The sequence below is a fragment of the Scyliorhinus canicula genome, chromosome 16 (genome assembly GCF_902713615.1).
Source record: "Scyliorhinus canicula chromosome 16, sScyCan1.1, whole genome shotgun sequence".
Taxonomy (NCBI): domain Eukaryota; kingdom Metazoa; phylum Chordata; class Chondrichthyes; order Carcharhiniformes; family Scyliorhinidae; genus Scyliorhinus; species Scyliorhinus canicula.
Window position 1 is genome coordinate 54,394,323 of NC_052161.1, and position 15,906 is coordinate 54,410,228.

General features: G+C 45.8%; 1 protein-coding gene across 5 annotated transcripts in view; it reads right to left on the minus strand.

The window, feature by feature from the left end:
- Positions 1–15,906, minus strand: part of ide (insulin-degrading enzyme) — a 245,968-nt gene that overhangs the window by 179,304 nt on the left and 50,758 nt on the right. For 3 of the 5 annotated variants that reach the window (XM_038822333.1, XM_038822332.1, XM_038822330.1), the window contains 3 exons: positions 14,225–14,409; positions 5,608–5,815; positions 1,086–1,255 (listed from right to left, as the gene is read on the minus strand). In XM_038822333.1, coding sequence (XP_038678261.1) covers positions 1,086–1,255; positions 5,608–5,815; positions 14,225–14,384 — 538 coding nt within the window. In that variant the 5' untranslated portion in view covers positions 14,385–14,409. The remainder of the gene's footprint in view (positions 1–1,085; positions 1,256–5,607; positions 5,816–14,224; positions 14,410–15,906) is intronic. The other 2 variants (XM_038822331.1, XM_038822334.1) reach the window with 1 other exon arrangement.

The window sequence follows — 15,906 nt, forward strand, 5'->3', positions numbered from 1 at the left end:
TCTTTCAAAACATGGGCAGCAAAATGCAGTTCTAAAGGGCAATTGTTAAAATGCATATAAATTGTGTTTTGCAGTAGCGGAGGTATTTCTATATCATGTGATTGAATTAATTATATTGGTGAAGTAGCAACCAATAAGATTGGTCCATAATGCGTGGAAAGCAGATTCTGTCTCTCATATTTCTATATCAATCCATAAAAGCAAAATCCATCTGAAACCAAAGAGAAAATGCTGAAAAATCTCAGCAGGTCTGGCAGCATCTGTAGGGAGAGAAAAGAGTTAATGTTTCGAATCCAGATGACCCTTTGTCAAAGCTTTGTCAAAGGGTCTGTGTCAATCCACCAGTGTTTATGGTTAACAATATTTCCTGAGCCACTTAGGTCCCTTTAACCAAAATGTTGAGAGCTGTTGATTAAACAAATTTAGGAAATAACTGAGTGTATAATTTTAGGAGTCGTATGCTGTGCTGAATTTTTTTTAAAAATTTAAATTTAGAGTACTCAATTCATTTCTCCAATTAAATGGGCAATTTAGTGTGGCCAATCCACCTGCCCTGCACATCTTTTAGGCTGTGGGGGCAAAACCCACGCAAACACGGGGAGAATGTGCAAACTCCACACGGACAGTGACCCAGACCCGGGATCGAACCTGGGACCTTGGCGCCATGAGGCTGCAGGGCTAAGCCACTGTGCCACCGTGCTGCAATTTAAAGTTACTGCACAAGTGCATTGCAGCATTTAGGTACTTATTAAAATCAATAACTTTTTAAGGTAAGTACACTACAGATGCTAATCAACCCATCCTGCACATCTTGGGTTGTGTAGGCACGGGAGAATGTGCAAATTCCTGTACGGACAGTGACCCGGAGCTGGGATTGAACCTACGCCTTCAGCACTATGAGGCAGCAGTGCTAACCACTGCACCAGCGTGCTACCCTAGTGACATGGATTTTAACAACACTGCCAAGACAAATAATAAAAAGCAAACAGAAATTGCTCAAAACACTCAGTAGGTCAGACTGTGTGGAGAGAAAAGCAGAGCTAAATGTTTCAGGACATGCATCACAACTGGTACTAAATACTAACCTGTTCCAAATGAACTAAAACGATGTTCAGGGTTGCCTGTGGATTTCTCCAACTGGAACAGTCGCCAAGCATCATTCATTAGATTTTTCTCATGCTCTGAATCAACAGCATTGACTTCTCTATCTTTACAGCTGGCATCAAATAAAGGACAAAGGAAAAACTGGGCAAACCTAGACATTTAAAGAAAAATTAATAAGCACAGCTTCAAGAAACGTACACCCACATCACACTAAAATTGTTTAAAGAAAGCTCTATTGTACATTCGGTGTCAAAAGGTCATCAATACCGAGACGATTTACAACTGAAGTATCAGAAAGAGTGATTGCTTGGGGCAGCACGGTGGCGCAGTGGTTAGCACTACTGCCTCATGGCGCTGAGGTGCCAGGTTCGATGCCGGCTCTGGGTCACTGTCTGTGTGGAGTTTGCACATTCTCCCCATGTTTGCGTGGGTTTCGCCCCCACAACCCAAAGTTGTGCAGAGTAGGTGGATTGGCCACGCTAAATTGCCCCTTAATTGGAAAGAATGAACTGGGTACTCTAAATTTTTTTAAAAAGAGAAATAGTGATTGCTTAAATATTACATATGTGCATTCTATGTAAGTAACAAAGGGCATGGGTGGGAATGGAAATAAATCTATTCAATTCATTAATGGTAACATCCCAATATAAATATAGGGTCAGGTTTACATGCCTCTGCCCATGTCAGAACAGAGGGACCAGGATTTTACAAATGGGAGTAGGCGGCAAGGCCAGGTTCCCCAACACTTAGGGGATGCATACTGCTCTGTCTCGGAGCTGGTAGAAGGGCTGGGGGAGTTAGTGGAGGGTCTGAAGGCCATGCAAGTCAGGCAAGGCCCTGGGACCGGAGGGGTACCCAGCCGAGTTCTATAAAAAGTTCTCTGAATATTGGGGCCGGTGCTGATGAAGGTCTTTATAACGAGGCTAAGGAAAGAGGGGCTCTGCCCCAGACAATGCCACAAGCCATGATCTGGCTCATTCTGAAAAGAGACAAGGACCCGGAGCTATGTGAGTCTTACAGGCCAATTTCCTTGCTGAACGTAGATGCCAAACTTCTGGCCAAAATGTTGTCCTCCAGGATTGAGGACCGTGTACTGGCGTTATAGTGGAGGATCAGACTGGGTTCGTTAAGGGCAGGCAGCTGGTGGCCAATGCAAGAAGGCTGCTAAACATGATCATGATGCCTCCTGAAGGTAGTGAGGTCAAGATGGTCGCAGAAAAAGCCTTTGACCGGGTCGAGTGGGATTACTTATGGGAGGTGCTGAAGTGGTTCGGGTTTGGAAGGGGCTTTGTTGACTGGGTTAGGTTGCTGTACCGGGCTCCGGTTGTAGGTGTACGGACAGACAGGACAACTTCGGACTATTTCAGACTGCACCGGGGGATGAGACAGGAATGAGCCTCTCCCACTGCTGTTTGCACTGGCGATAGAGCCGCTGGCAATTGCTCGGAGGGCCTCAAGGGACTGGATGGGGTTGGTACCGGGGGGGGGGGGGGGGGGGGGGGGGGGAGAAATTATGGGAATTTTGGCCTGTTTTTGGGGTATAAGCTCAATATGGGGAAGAGCGAGATGTTTGTGGCCCATGCGAGAGGTCAGGAAGGAGAGGCGACTGGGGAACTGCCGTTCAGAGTGGTTGGGGACAGTTTCAGGTACCTGGGTTTCGAAATGGCGAGGGATCGGGACAGGCCTGAACTTTGCCCAGTTGGTAGATCAGATGAAGGAGGATTTCAAGAGATGGATACGCTCCCGTTGTCTCTGGCAGGCAGAGCTCAATCAGTAAAAATTAAGGTCCTCCCAAGATCCCTATTAGTTTTACAATGCCTCCCCATCTTCATCCCGGGGTCCTTTTTTAAGCGGATCAATAAGCTTTGTGTGTGTGTATGGGGGGGGGGGGGGGGGGGTCCCCCGCGAGTGAAGAATGCTCGAGCGAAGGAAGGTTCCCGAGTATGAGGGCGTTGGAGAGGTTTGCATAGGCGGGGGGAAATTAATTTCAATATTTACATGTATGGGACTTTTTGCGGAAGCAGGTACCAACATAGAACATAGAACAGTACAGCACAGAACAGGCCCTTCGGCCCTCAATGTTGTGCCGAGCCATGATCACCCCACTCAAACCTACGTATCCACCCTATACCCGTAACCCAACAACCCCCACTTAACCTTACTTTTATTAGGACACTATGGGCAATTTAGCATGGCCAATCCACCTAACCCGCACATCTTTGGACTGTGGGAGGAAACCGGAGCACCCGGAGGAAACCCACGCACACAGGGGGAGGACGTGCAGACTCCACACAGACAGTGACCCAGCCGGGAATCGAACCTGGGACCCTGGAGCTGTAACCTTCCCACTCCTGCCGCTAAGGGGGATTCAGGATAGGGTGGTTTCTAGAGGATGGATAGGAGAGGGGAGCGACTCGGACATACATAAAGAGTTTATGGGTTCGGAGGGGACACAGACCGAGGAGCTGAAGCAAAAGTGGGAGGAGCTGCGGGGAGAGATAGAGGTGGGCCTTTGGACGGACGCGCTGGGTCGGGTCAACGCGACCACAACATGTGCCAGGCTCAGCCTGATCCAATTTAAGGTCATTCACCGGGCTCATATGACAGTTGCCCGGATGAGCAGATTCTTTGGGGTGGAGAATAGGCAGCCACCTATCTGGCTACAGTCTGCCCTTTCCATCCACCATGAAAATACCACAATGTTCAACAGGCTATTGTCTGTTAAAAAGGTGGTAACCTAATTCTGATCAGGAAATATTTAACTGGACATTGGGCAAAAAAGGACATGGCATTTCTCACCACAATATAATGTTTGACACTAAATCCAGGTTTACATCACAAAACTGAATAAATAAATGTAAGAACTGTAGCCCGGAGACACATAATACTAGCGTGGAGGGACTCAAAGTCCCCAAAATCAGAGACCTGGCTTTCGGAGATGACTGGCTTCCTCTCCCTGGAGAAAATTAAGTTCGCCATGAGAGGGCCTCTGTTAGGGTTCGCCTGTAGATGGCAACCATTCGCCGACTTCCTCGCAGAGAATTAATCGTCAGCAGAAGGGGGGGGGGGGGGTTAGGTTAGCGTAGGTTGGGAGGGTAAGCAAGGGTAGGACCTGTGGGAGAGGGAGGCGGTATTTGCACTATGTTAATACTTTCCTTGTTACGTACATTGTTGATTTTGTTGCTGTTACAATGCCAAAGAAATACCTCAATAAAATGTTTATTAAAAAAAAAATACTGCTCTGTCTCAGCGCCAGGGACATGGGTTTGATTCCAACCTCAGGTGGCTGTGTGGAGTTTGCACATTCTCTTCGTGTTTGCGTGGGTTTACTCCCGGAGCTCCGATTTCCTCCCACAGCCAAAGATGTGAAGGTTCAGTGGGTTGGCCATGAGAATTTGCCCCTTAGTGTCCAAAGGTCAAGTCGGGTGCTCTTTCAGAGGGTGGATGCAGACCCAATAGACTGTAGGGATTCTGGAGAATTGGGCCAATATCACAGTGAACAAAGGTGAGACTCCTAACCTGCAGAGCTCTGCATTTTCCTGCCTGGAGCCTGCTTCTGGAGGCAGCAGCTCTGGCTACAGTCTGCCCTTTCCATCCACCATGAAAATACCACAATGTTCAACAGGCTATTGTCTGTTAAAAAGGTGGTAATCAAATCCTGATCAGGAAATATTTAACTGGACATTGGGCAAAAAAGGACATGGCATTTCTCACCACAGTACAATATGTTTGACACTAAATCCAGGTTTACATCACAAAACTGAATAAATAAATGTAAGAATTGTACTTATCAAGCTGTACCGTGCTAGGGAGACTCTAAGCAATGTGCTCCTCTTTCAAGCTATCCTCCATTTTAAATTGCAGCACAGAAATTTAATTGCAAGACAAGAATAATTACAAATAAGAGGAAGATAGGAAAAATTGTAGTACAAATTCCCTCTGCATTAAAAGGTGTTGAAAATTACACTACAGAATTCATGTTTAATCAGGAATACAAAATATATACACCCATTGCCAACAGGTGAACTTCCCATCCAAACACACTGAAATGAAGTGTCCCATTTCTTGCTTTTTTTAAAAAATATAAATTAGTACCCAATTATTTTTTTCCAATTAAAAGGGCAATTTAGCATGGCCAATCCACCAGTCATGCACATCTTTGGGTTGTGGGGGTGAAATCCACGCAGACACAAGGAAAATGTACAAACTCCATACGAACAGTGACCCAGTGCCGGGATTGAACCCAGGTCCTCAGCGCCATAGGCAGAAGCGCTTACCACTGAGCTACCATGTCGCCCAAGCTGACCCATTTCTCAAACAGTGAAGAGTAGCATCATGTCGGACTCTTCATCCAAGCCTGGGGACAGGCGATCACGGGATATCTAGCGAGACAAGAACTTGACACAAAGTGTACAGCAATAATGTAGAATGCATGTGATTGCAAACGGGTAGGTGAGCGCACATAGGAAGGAGAGAAACTTGAAATTATATTCATTTATTTACCGATTCAGGGCACCCTCCAAATGGTCATTTGATACATCAAAATAATAGTTGGTATGTTCTCCGCTGGTGAATGCATTGGAACTTCCAGCATGTTCACTGAGGAACTGACTGTATTCATTTTCCTTTGGATACTTTTCAGTCCCTAAGAAAAGCATATGTTCACAAAAGTGGGCAAGTCCAGGTATCTCTTTGGGATCTGCCAAGGAGCCTGAAAACCAATAAAAAGGAGATAATAAAGTTTAGAACTGCAGACATCTGAATTTAGTGCTTAATCTTGAAGTTACCTATACCATTGTAAATAATGGAAGAGCATCTTTTTTCAGAACATAGAAGACACAACTGGAACAATATAATTGACTCAAAAAGCTGTCCAAGTTACAAAAAAGGATATTGGTTTGTTTTTCGAACATAAAAGTGGGATGAATATAATTTTGAAAATTACTACTTTATGGCAATTTGAATAATAGTTTTATTTTATAAATGAGTACCTAATCCTTTTTTCCCCAATTAAGGGGCAATTTAGTGTGGCCAATCCACCTATCCTGCACATCTTTGGGATGGGAGGGCGAGACCCACGCAAACACGGGGAGAATGTGAAAACTCCACACAGTGACCCAGGGCGGGATCGAACCTGAGAACTCGGCACCATGAGGCAGCAGTGCCAATCACTGTGCCACCCCAAAAAACACAGCTATTTCTATAGTTGACTCCAGTTAATTCAATTTTTTTGCTGAGTGTAATGACTGAAAGATGTTAGGAAAATTAGATTTTAAATGTAGTGGACACGTTAAAAGAGTTAAAGACTGGGGTATAGTGTGTGACTGCAGCAATCACGGTTTTAAAAAGGGATTTGTTTTGCTTCTAGGGAATAGCAGATGAAATTGACAAGGGATGTGTTTATCAATCTGGGCTAATGCATAGTGGCTTTCCGAGGGAAGTCCCTGGGGAGTTCCTGTGCTTTTACAGCCTGCAGTATCATTTGTTTTTTAGCTTGGGAGATGAGGTCATTGCTGGGTGAAGCCCAGAAAGGCAGAGAGGCAATGAGTTTGGAGAAGCTTTGAGAGAGAGAGAGAGAGAGAGAGAGAGAGAGAGAGGAGAGAGAGAGAGAGAGAGAGAGAGAGAGAGAGAGGAGAGAGAGAGAGAGAGAGAGAGGGAGAGGGAGAGAGAGAGAGAGAGAGAGAGAGAGAGACGGACGAGTTCTGATCTGCTGACTCTCGAGACGACAATTTCTTCTAAGTAGGATAGTTTTTTTTTTAAGTAATATTTTAAAGCAGAGCAGTTTTGTCTGAAGACAAGGAAGAGGCTTAAACAACAAAGTTGGAGCAACTATTTGAATGTATTCAGCCAGAGTCTGAAGGGGTTCCAATTACACTAATTGTAAGCTGTATTAAGAACTACAAGTTTTTCTTGTTTTTAATGGGAAATTGCATAGTTGTGTTAAGGGATACTCGTAGGCTGTTACTTTTGGTTGTGAAATTGGTTGTACTCATAATTAAAGTTTTGTTTTAGAAATATCAAAGCCCTATTTTTTCATGCAACCACTCCTGAAGAGAACCATTCTTTCCGCAACCTTAAAAATAAAATATTGGGGTTACGGTCCCATATCCTAGCCACTGTTGGGGTCTGGTCTGGGATCGTAATAGGAGGGCAAATAAATAATCTAAGTAATCACCTCGATAGCCAACTGTAACAATGGTGATTTTTAAAAAACTTTAATTACTCTAGTTATCCTAAGTATAATGTTCCACATCTTCAGAGAGGGAGACATGATTTATGACTACCGAGTGCTGAGTATTCACTACAAGAACTAGTCCCATCTGATAATTGCATACTTGCTAAGCTAATATTCAGTGTCACATCTCAAAATTGACTTTTAGTACAAAAACGTTTCATCAGAAATTTATGTTTCTTGATTTGTTTTATTCCATTGTATACATTTAGTTCCCTGCCTCAGTTGTTACTTATCACACCAAAATGAAGACAGGTTGACAAGCCACCTAGCTTCTAATCAATTCTTCAACATTTGTGTGTTTCTGCACTAATCAGATTTCAGTCAAAGAAGCATATTCAACATTAAATTTCTTAAACATAGGAAATGCTTTTATTTCATTTTTTTGGATAGGGTGGTGGAGGATGGAAAAGGAGAAATCTATATTGTCTGCTTTCACAGATCTTTGCACACCTGTACCTTCCCACCGAATCTATTCGATGGCCTCCACCCTGAGCTGATTGCATTGCCAGTCAGTGCATAATACATCATTAGGATTTTTTGATGAGCTTGTTCTTTTATGAAAAATAATTTATCTTCTGCTTAAAATCCAGCAATGCGGAACATGTGAAATTGAAAGCACTGACAAAGGGATAAACACCTATCATTGTATCGCTGAGTACAACTTGTTAAGAATCTAAGTGATTCAAATCATTTTCCTCGACAATCATTTGGGTGCAAATATCAAGAACACATCGAGTTAATCAAAAAGGTGAATGTTTTAATGCAACCAACTAATCCAAGAAATTGAAAAAGGTGGCATAGCTCAATCATTAAATTTATTTTAAAAAACAGAGTACCCAATTAATTTTTTTCCAATTAAAGGGCAATTGAGTGTGTTTCATCCACCTACCTTGCACATCTTTGGATTGTGGGGGCGAAGCCCACGCAAACATAGGGAGAATGTGCAAACTCCACACAGTGACCCAGAGCCGGGATCGAACCTGGGACCTCGGCGCCGTGAGGCAGCAGGGCTAACCCACTGCGCCATTGAAGAAGAAAGGGATTAAGGGCTATGGTGTTCGGGCCGGAAAGTGGAGCCGAGTCCACAAAAGATCAGCTGTGATTTCATTGAATGGCGGAGCAGGCCCGAGGGGCCAGATGGCCTACTCCTGCTCCTAGTTCTTATGTTCTTATCGTGCTGCCCTCTCAATCATTGTGAAAGGTGTTAGAGATTGTATGGTTGGCCTCAGAACCCCATGGATAGGTGGGGAAGGAGAGAGGAGGACAATAACAAAAGCGCCAGGAAGGATTCCTGCTCCGGATTGCTTTCTTGTACTTCGGTTTGAAAGATTTGGTACATCTGCTATACCCTTCAGATTAAACACCTTGCTGTTATATTCTGCCTAATCTCATGCACAAGAGTAGTCATTTTACAACAACAGGCATTTATTTAGCAGGAAGGCAAGGAAGGTGGACATGAGATGGAATTTGTAACAAAACAATACAGGTTTGTTTGTAAAGTAACAATGCGTTTTCTTTCCATGGAATGTATATTTGCCTCAACCTCCAGACAAAAATGGAGGAAACGGATGGTCCAAAGCAGCAGACAGCAGAGGTCACATGAGAGAAAAGCAAAGTAGAAGAGAGGAACTCAGGGGGTGCAACTCCAGGAAGAGCAACAAGTGAAAGTCTAACACAGACAGGAAACAAGGCAAAGGGGAGAGCAGGCAGAAACAACCAGAAACCTACTCAGCGTCACTGGCTTGTGACGTTATGGAGCATGTAATTGTGTTTTGTAATAAACTTGACATTTCATTTCCTAAAATTGTGCTAAAGAGAGCTGATGATTATTAAATACGAGATGGGGCTGGTTTAGCATAGTGGGCTAAACAGCTGGATTGCAATGCAGAACAAGGCCAGCAGCGCGGGCTCAATTCCTGTACCGGCCTCCCCGAACCCGCAACAGAATGTGGTGACTAGGGGCTTCTCACAGTAACTTTGTTGAAACCTATCTGTGACAATAAGCGATTATTATTATTATAATAGTCAAAAGATTTGAGATCCAAATCACAACATAGTATTTAACAAACTGAAAATAGGGACTTCTGGTTGCGGCTATGCCCAGGTAGGTCGCACCAGCTCCCGCCGATAACAGACTTTTGGGCCCTTTTAAGGACCTCCAGTGGCACTTTGACAACGATTCCCGGTGTGGGAAGGAAACAGTGAGGGTCCCCCAGCGCTGTATGGAGTGGACCAGGAGTGGGGCGGTTAAAAAAGCGGCTTTGGAGAACAGAGGAGAATGGGCACAAAAAAGCAAGATGGTGGCTGGCGGGATCAGGCAGTGTGGGCCCAGTGGTCATGGGAGCTGGCCAAGAAGCGTACGGGATTCAACCGGGCCAAGGCGGACCTCCACGGAAAGGGCCCTCGAGGCTTTGGGTGAGGTCACAGTTGGGAAGAGCTGCATCACAGGAGGTGGGGTCGGCCGAGAGTCGGGACGGGGAGCCTCCGCCTGGGGGGCTGGAGGCACGGGCACATGGCTGCCCTAAAAAAGGAGATGGCTAGTCAGCGGGGGGTGGGCAGTTGGTTGCCCCCCGACCAGGCTGATCACGTGGAACGTGAGGGGCCTGAATGGGCCGGTCAAGAGGGCCCATGTGTTTTCGCACTTAAAAGGGGCTAAAAGCAGACGTAGCCAGGCGAAGATCGAGGATCAAACCAGGCTGAGGAAAGGATGGGTGGGGCAGCTTTTCCACTCAGGGCTGGATGGGAAGAACAAGGAGCAGGGGGGGTGCGCAATTTTGGCGCATTTGAGGCAGCGGGTATTGTGGCGGATAAAGGGGATATGTTATGGTGAGTGGCAGGTTGCAGGGGGCCCAGATGGTACTAGTGAATGTGCGCGCTCCGAACTAGGACGAATCAGGGTTCATGAAGCGGATGTTGAGTAGGATCTTTAGCACGGTCCTGGACCCGGCACTGGATTGGTCTAGGTCGAGATCGGTTAAGAGGACGGCAGCGGCCAAGGTCCTGAGGGGGGTTCATGGACCAGATGGGGGAAGTGGATCCGTGGAGATTTGCCAGGCCAAGGGCGAAGGAGTTTTCCTTCTTCTCCCACGTGCACAAGGCGAACTCTCGGATTGATTTTTTCGTGGTAAGTAGGGCGCTAATCCCGAGAATGGAGGGGGTGGAGTATTCGGCCATTGCGATCTCGGGCCATGCCCCGCACTAGGTGGAGTTGTGGGCTGTGGGAGGAGAGAGGCCAACGCCCTCTGTGGAGAATGGACATGGGACTACTGGCGGACGAGGAGGTCTGTGGGCAGGTTCGGAGGTGTATCCAAAGCTATGTGGAGATGATAATGGGGAGGTTTCGGTGAGTGTGGTCTGGGAGGCGCTGAAGGCAGTTGTCAGAGGGGAGCTAATTTCAGTCAGGGCCCACAGAGAGAAGAGGGATAGGATGGAGAGGGAGAGATTGGTGGGGGAGATACTTAGGGTGGACAGGAGGTATGTGGAATCCCCCGAGGAGGTATTGTTGAAGGAGCGCCGGAGCCTGCAGGCAGAGTTTGACTTGCTTACCACGGGGAAGGCTGAGGCTCAGTTGAGGAAGGTACAGGGAGCAGTGTACGAGTATGGGGAGAAGGCAAGTAGGATGTTGGCACATCAGCTGCGGAAGAGAGAGGCGGCCAGGGAGATTGGGGGAATTAGAGTTGGGGGTGGGGGGGGGGGGGGTAACACGGTGTTTAGCTCGGCAAGGATTAACGAGGTCTTCAAGGAAGTGTTAGGCAGATTTGGGTTTGGGGAGGAATTTATAGGGTGGGTCAAATTGTTGTATCGGGCCCCGGTAGCGAGTGCGTCGACGAACCAGCTGCGGTCAGAGTATTTCAGGTTACATCGTGGAACGAGGCAGGGGTGCCCCCTGTCCCCCCTGCTGTTTGCCCTGGCGATTGAGCCGCTGGCCATCGCGTTGAGGGAATCCAGAGAAACTGGAGGGGGTTAGTGAGGAGCATCATGTTCCACTGTATACGAATGACCTGCTCCTGTACATTGTGGATCCGGTGGAGGGGATGGGGGAGGTCATGCAGATTCTTAGGGATTTTGGAGACTTTTCGGGGAATAAGCTGAATGTTGGAAGTGATACATGCGAGGGGCCAGGAAAAAAAAAGAGACTGGGAGAGCTAACGCTCAAGATGCTGGAGAGGAGCTTTCGCTACTTGGGCATTCAGGTGGCTAAGAGCTGGGGTGCCCTGCACAAGCTCAATTTAGCGCGACTGGTGGATCAGATGGAGGAGGACTTTAAGAGGTGGGACATGCTGCCGCTTTCCCTGGCGAGCAGGGTGCAGTCCATACAGATGACGGTCCTCCCCAGGTTCTTGTTCGTCTTCCAGTGCCTTCCCATTCTCATCCCCAAGTCCTTTTCAAGCGGGTAAATAGGATTATTATGGGATTTGTGTGGGCAAACAGGACCCCGCGTGTTAAGAGACTGTTCTTGGAACGCAGGTGGGTTGGCGCTACTGGATTTTGCAGCTATTACTGGGCAGCGAATATATCCATGACTCGGTAATGGAGGGAGAGGGGGCGGCATGGAAACGGTTGGAAGCGGCGACTTGTAAAGATACTAGCTTGGGGGCACTGATAACGGCACCGTACACGCTTCCGCCGACACGGTATACCACGATCCCGGTTGAGCATCTGGGGGCAGTGGAGACGGCACAAGGGGGAGGCAAGGGCTTCAGTCTGGGGCCCGATATGGAACAATCACAGGTTCGTTCATGGATGGGACTTTCGCTAGTCTGAAGGCGCTGGAGGAGAAATTTCAGCTACCCCCGGGGAATACCTTTAGGTACATGCAGGTTCGGGCGTTTGTGAAAAAGCAGGTGGGGGAATTCCCGCTGCTGCCTTCCCGGAGGATACAGGACAGGGTGGTCTCGGGCATGTGGGTAGGGGATGGCAAGATATTGGAAATATATCAGGAGCTGCAGGAGGCGGAGGAGGCCTCGGTGGAGGAGCTGAAGGGCAAGTGGGAGGAGGAGCTGGATGAGGGCCTGTGCGGGGTCAATTCCTCCTCATCTTGCACCAGGCTTAGCCTGATTCAGTTTCAGGTGGTGCATCGGGCGCATATGACAGTGGCGAGAATGAGTAAGTTCTTTGGGGTGGAGGACAGGTGTGTGAGGTGCTCAGGTAGCCCAGCAAACCATGTCCATATGTTCTGGGCATGCCCGGCACTCGAGGATTTTGGAAAGGCTTCGCAAAGGCTATGTCCAAGGTCTTGGGACACTCGGGTAAAACCGAGCTGGGGGATAGCGATATTTGGGGTATCACACGATCCGTGAGTGCAGGAGTCGAAAGGGGCCGGAGTTCTGGCCTTTGCCTCCTTGGTAGCCCGGAGAAGGCTTTTGTTAATGTGGAGGGGTGTGAAACCCCCAAACCTAGAGGCTTGGGTCAGTGATATGGTGGGATTTCTCAGGTTGGAGAGGATAAAGTTTGCCTTGCGAGGTTCCTTGCAGGGGCTCTCCAGGCGGTGGCAATCGTTCCTTGACTTTCTCACGGAACGTTAGGTGGAGGTCAGCAGCAGCAGCAAACCAGAGGGGGTGAGGGGGGTGGTTTGGATTTCATTTGTAAAGGGCAGATACCCCACCATATTTTGTTAAATTGTTAAATGGTTGAGTTGTTTTCTGTTTTATTGCTATGTTTTCTTTTCGTTGTTTTTCTTTTTGTAGTGGTTTGTAAAAATTATTGAAAAATTTTGAATAAAAATAAATTTTAAAAAATTCAAACTGAAAATAATCCAACCCCAGTGGAAAGTAATTTTTCCTTTAGGGAGAGATTCTCACAAATATACTGGCAAATAGAATGGCAAATATATAAAAAATGTAAGGTCAGCACAGTGGCAGCACCGCAGTCTCACGGCGCCGAGGTCCCAGGTTCGATCCCGGCTCTGGGTCACTGTCCGTGTGGAATTTGCACATTCTCCCCGTGTTTGTATGGGTTTTACCCCCACAACCCAAAGATGTGTAGGTGGATTGTACATGCCAAATTGTCCCTTAATGGGAAAAAAATGAATTGGGTACTCTAAATTCATAAAAAATTTAAATTAAATTAAAAAAGTGTTACATATTCAAGCAGATGTGGAGTCTAGATGGTAAAAAAAAACACAGCCAGCAATGGTGGGACAAAGGGAGTCAAGGATTGCACAAGAGGCCAAAGTTGGAGGAGCAGAGCGCTCTGGGTGAACAGAGTTGGAGGACTGGAAATGGTTACAGAAATAAGGGAGGCTAAGAGGCAATAAAAGAGGTTTTGAACGGTGTTTGGAAAACTGAAACTAATGAAGACCAACAAGGATAAGTGTGATAGTGACCAGGACTTGGTGCAGGTCAAACATGGATAGCAAAGTTTTGGATCAATTTAAATCTACAGAGTATAGATGATGGGAGGCTGCCCAGTATTTGAAGAGCCAGGTATGGAAGTGGGAAAGCAGGGATAACTACTTCAACAGCTTATAGGCGGAGGATGAGATGAAGGCATACAATGCTGCTGCAAGGCTCAAAGATAGCAATGCTGGTGATGGAAGATATGGGGCTAAAGCACAACTCAGGGTCAGATAGGGCAGACAGGCTGCAAACAGCCTACTTCGTGGCCAGGGAGGGAATCAGTGACAAGGGTACAGAGCATTCGAGGGGGCAAAGATAAGAGTTCTCCTTTCCCACAGTTTAACTGGAAGAAACTGCAGCACAATAAAGCTGAGTGTCATAATCTCCAATGGGTTAATAATGAAATACTGAATAACAATAACAGCTATGAACATGACTTAATTGTTGACTGGAGTACAGTTTTACTGAAATAATTAATGTTTAGCAAAGGAAACAAGCACAGAGAACTAATAATGTTTTACTTGTTAAACATGTAAAATTTTTATACCGATGTGAACATCCAGGGCTGCAGAGGACTTGTCAGTTGTGGGATCATGAACAAGTAACACACGGATATCATTAGAAAGTTGCAATCCACGATATTCACGCTTATCCTCATGAGATTTGATAACATCAGTCACTACTGTCTTGATGGCTGGATTATTCATTCTCAGGTTTCTTGTTGGCTGCTTGCTTTAAATGAGAAACAGTTCAGTAAATATATTGAATTACTCTACTAATACTGCAGTAAAACTATTTGCGTATGTACAAACATACAGAAAATAGCATCTGAAATTGAAAGTGCTATCATCTGTAGACAGATTATTGGATGCGGTTGCTCCAAGAAATTTGTATTAAATTACAACCAAATATTTTGATCAAAGAAAGCTTTTTAAACTAAAAGCAGGAACAAATATCAAGGTAAATTTTTGTGCAATAATGTAATGTCATTCAAGAAATGACTCAGAAATCCAATAATTGTGTGGGCGGCACGGTGGTTAGCACTGCTGCCTCACAGCACCGTGTTCGATCCCAGTCCTGGGTCACTGTTCACGTGGAGTTTGCACATTCTCCCTGTCTACATGGGTCTCATCCCACAACCCAAAAGATGTGCAGGGTATGGCAGCACGGTGGCACAGTGGTTAGCATTGCTGCCTACGGCGCTGAGGACCCGGGTTCGAACCCCGGCCCTGGGTCACTGTGTGAGGAGTTTGCACATTCTCCCCGTGTCTGCGTGGGTTTCGCCCCCACAACCCAAAGATATGCAGGTTAGGTGGATTGGCCATGTTAAATTGCCTCTTAATTGGAAAAAATAATTGGGTAATCTAAATTTATAAAAAAAAAAATTTAAAAATAAAAAAAAAAAAATGTGCAGGGTAGGCGAATTGGCCACACTAAAAATTGTACAAAATTCATTGGACAAAAAAGAATTGGGTACTCAAAGTGCCAATAAATTTGTGGTTTAAAAACCCTCTAAATAGAAGAAATCTGATAGGACAGGACTTAAGTATGTAACGGCAAAGAAAGAAGAAAAACACAAGTCTATGAAAGGGTGGCAGATAAGAGTGTGTAAATGACAAGACATTTTTGATGCATGGATAAAGATGATGGGAGTGGGATAAGAAAATAAATGAAAGATTATTCAATGAGGTAAATGACAAAGACAACATCACTGACGGCACCTGCTGCCCCAAAACTGGAATCAATGGTTATAATTTGAAATTGTGGAACATAATGTTAACACTGGATAGTTGTAAAATATCTAATAAAAAGAGAGAATCAATTCCTCAAGCTGCGTGGTGGCAGTGTAGTGTAGTAGTAATGTTATTGCAATAGTAATCCAGGGGAATAATGATCCAGAAACACAAGTTCAAATCCCATCACAACAGCTGAAGAAATTTAAATCCAATTTATTAAATAAATCTGGGATAAAAGCTGGCCTCCATAATGATAGCCATAAAACTACAAATTACCCTAAAAACCATGTAGTTCACATTTCATGCTACAACAGTGAGTATACTTCAAAAAGGTACTTCATTGTCTGAAAATACTAAGATCTCTGATGGCTGTGAAAAGCACTATATAAATTCATAGAATTTACAGTGCAGAAGGGGGCCATTCGGCCCATCGAGTCTGCACCGGCTCCTGGAAAGAGCACCCTACCCAAGGTTAACACCCCCACCCTATCCC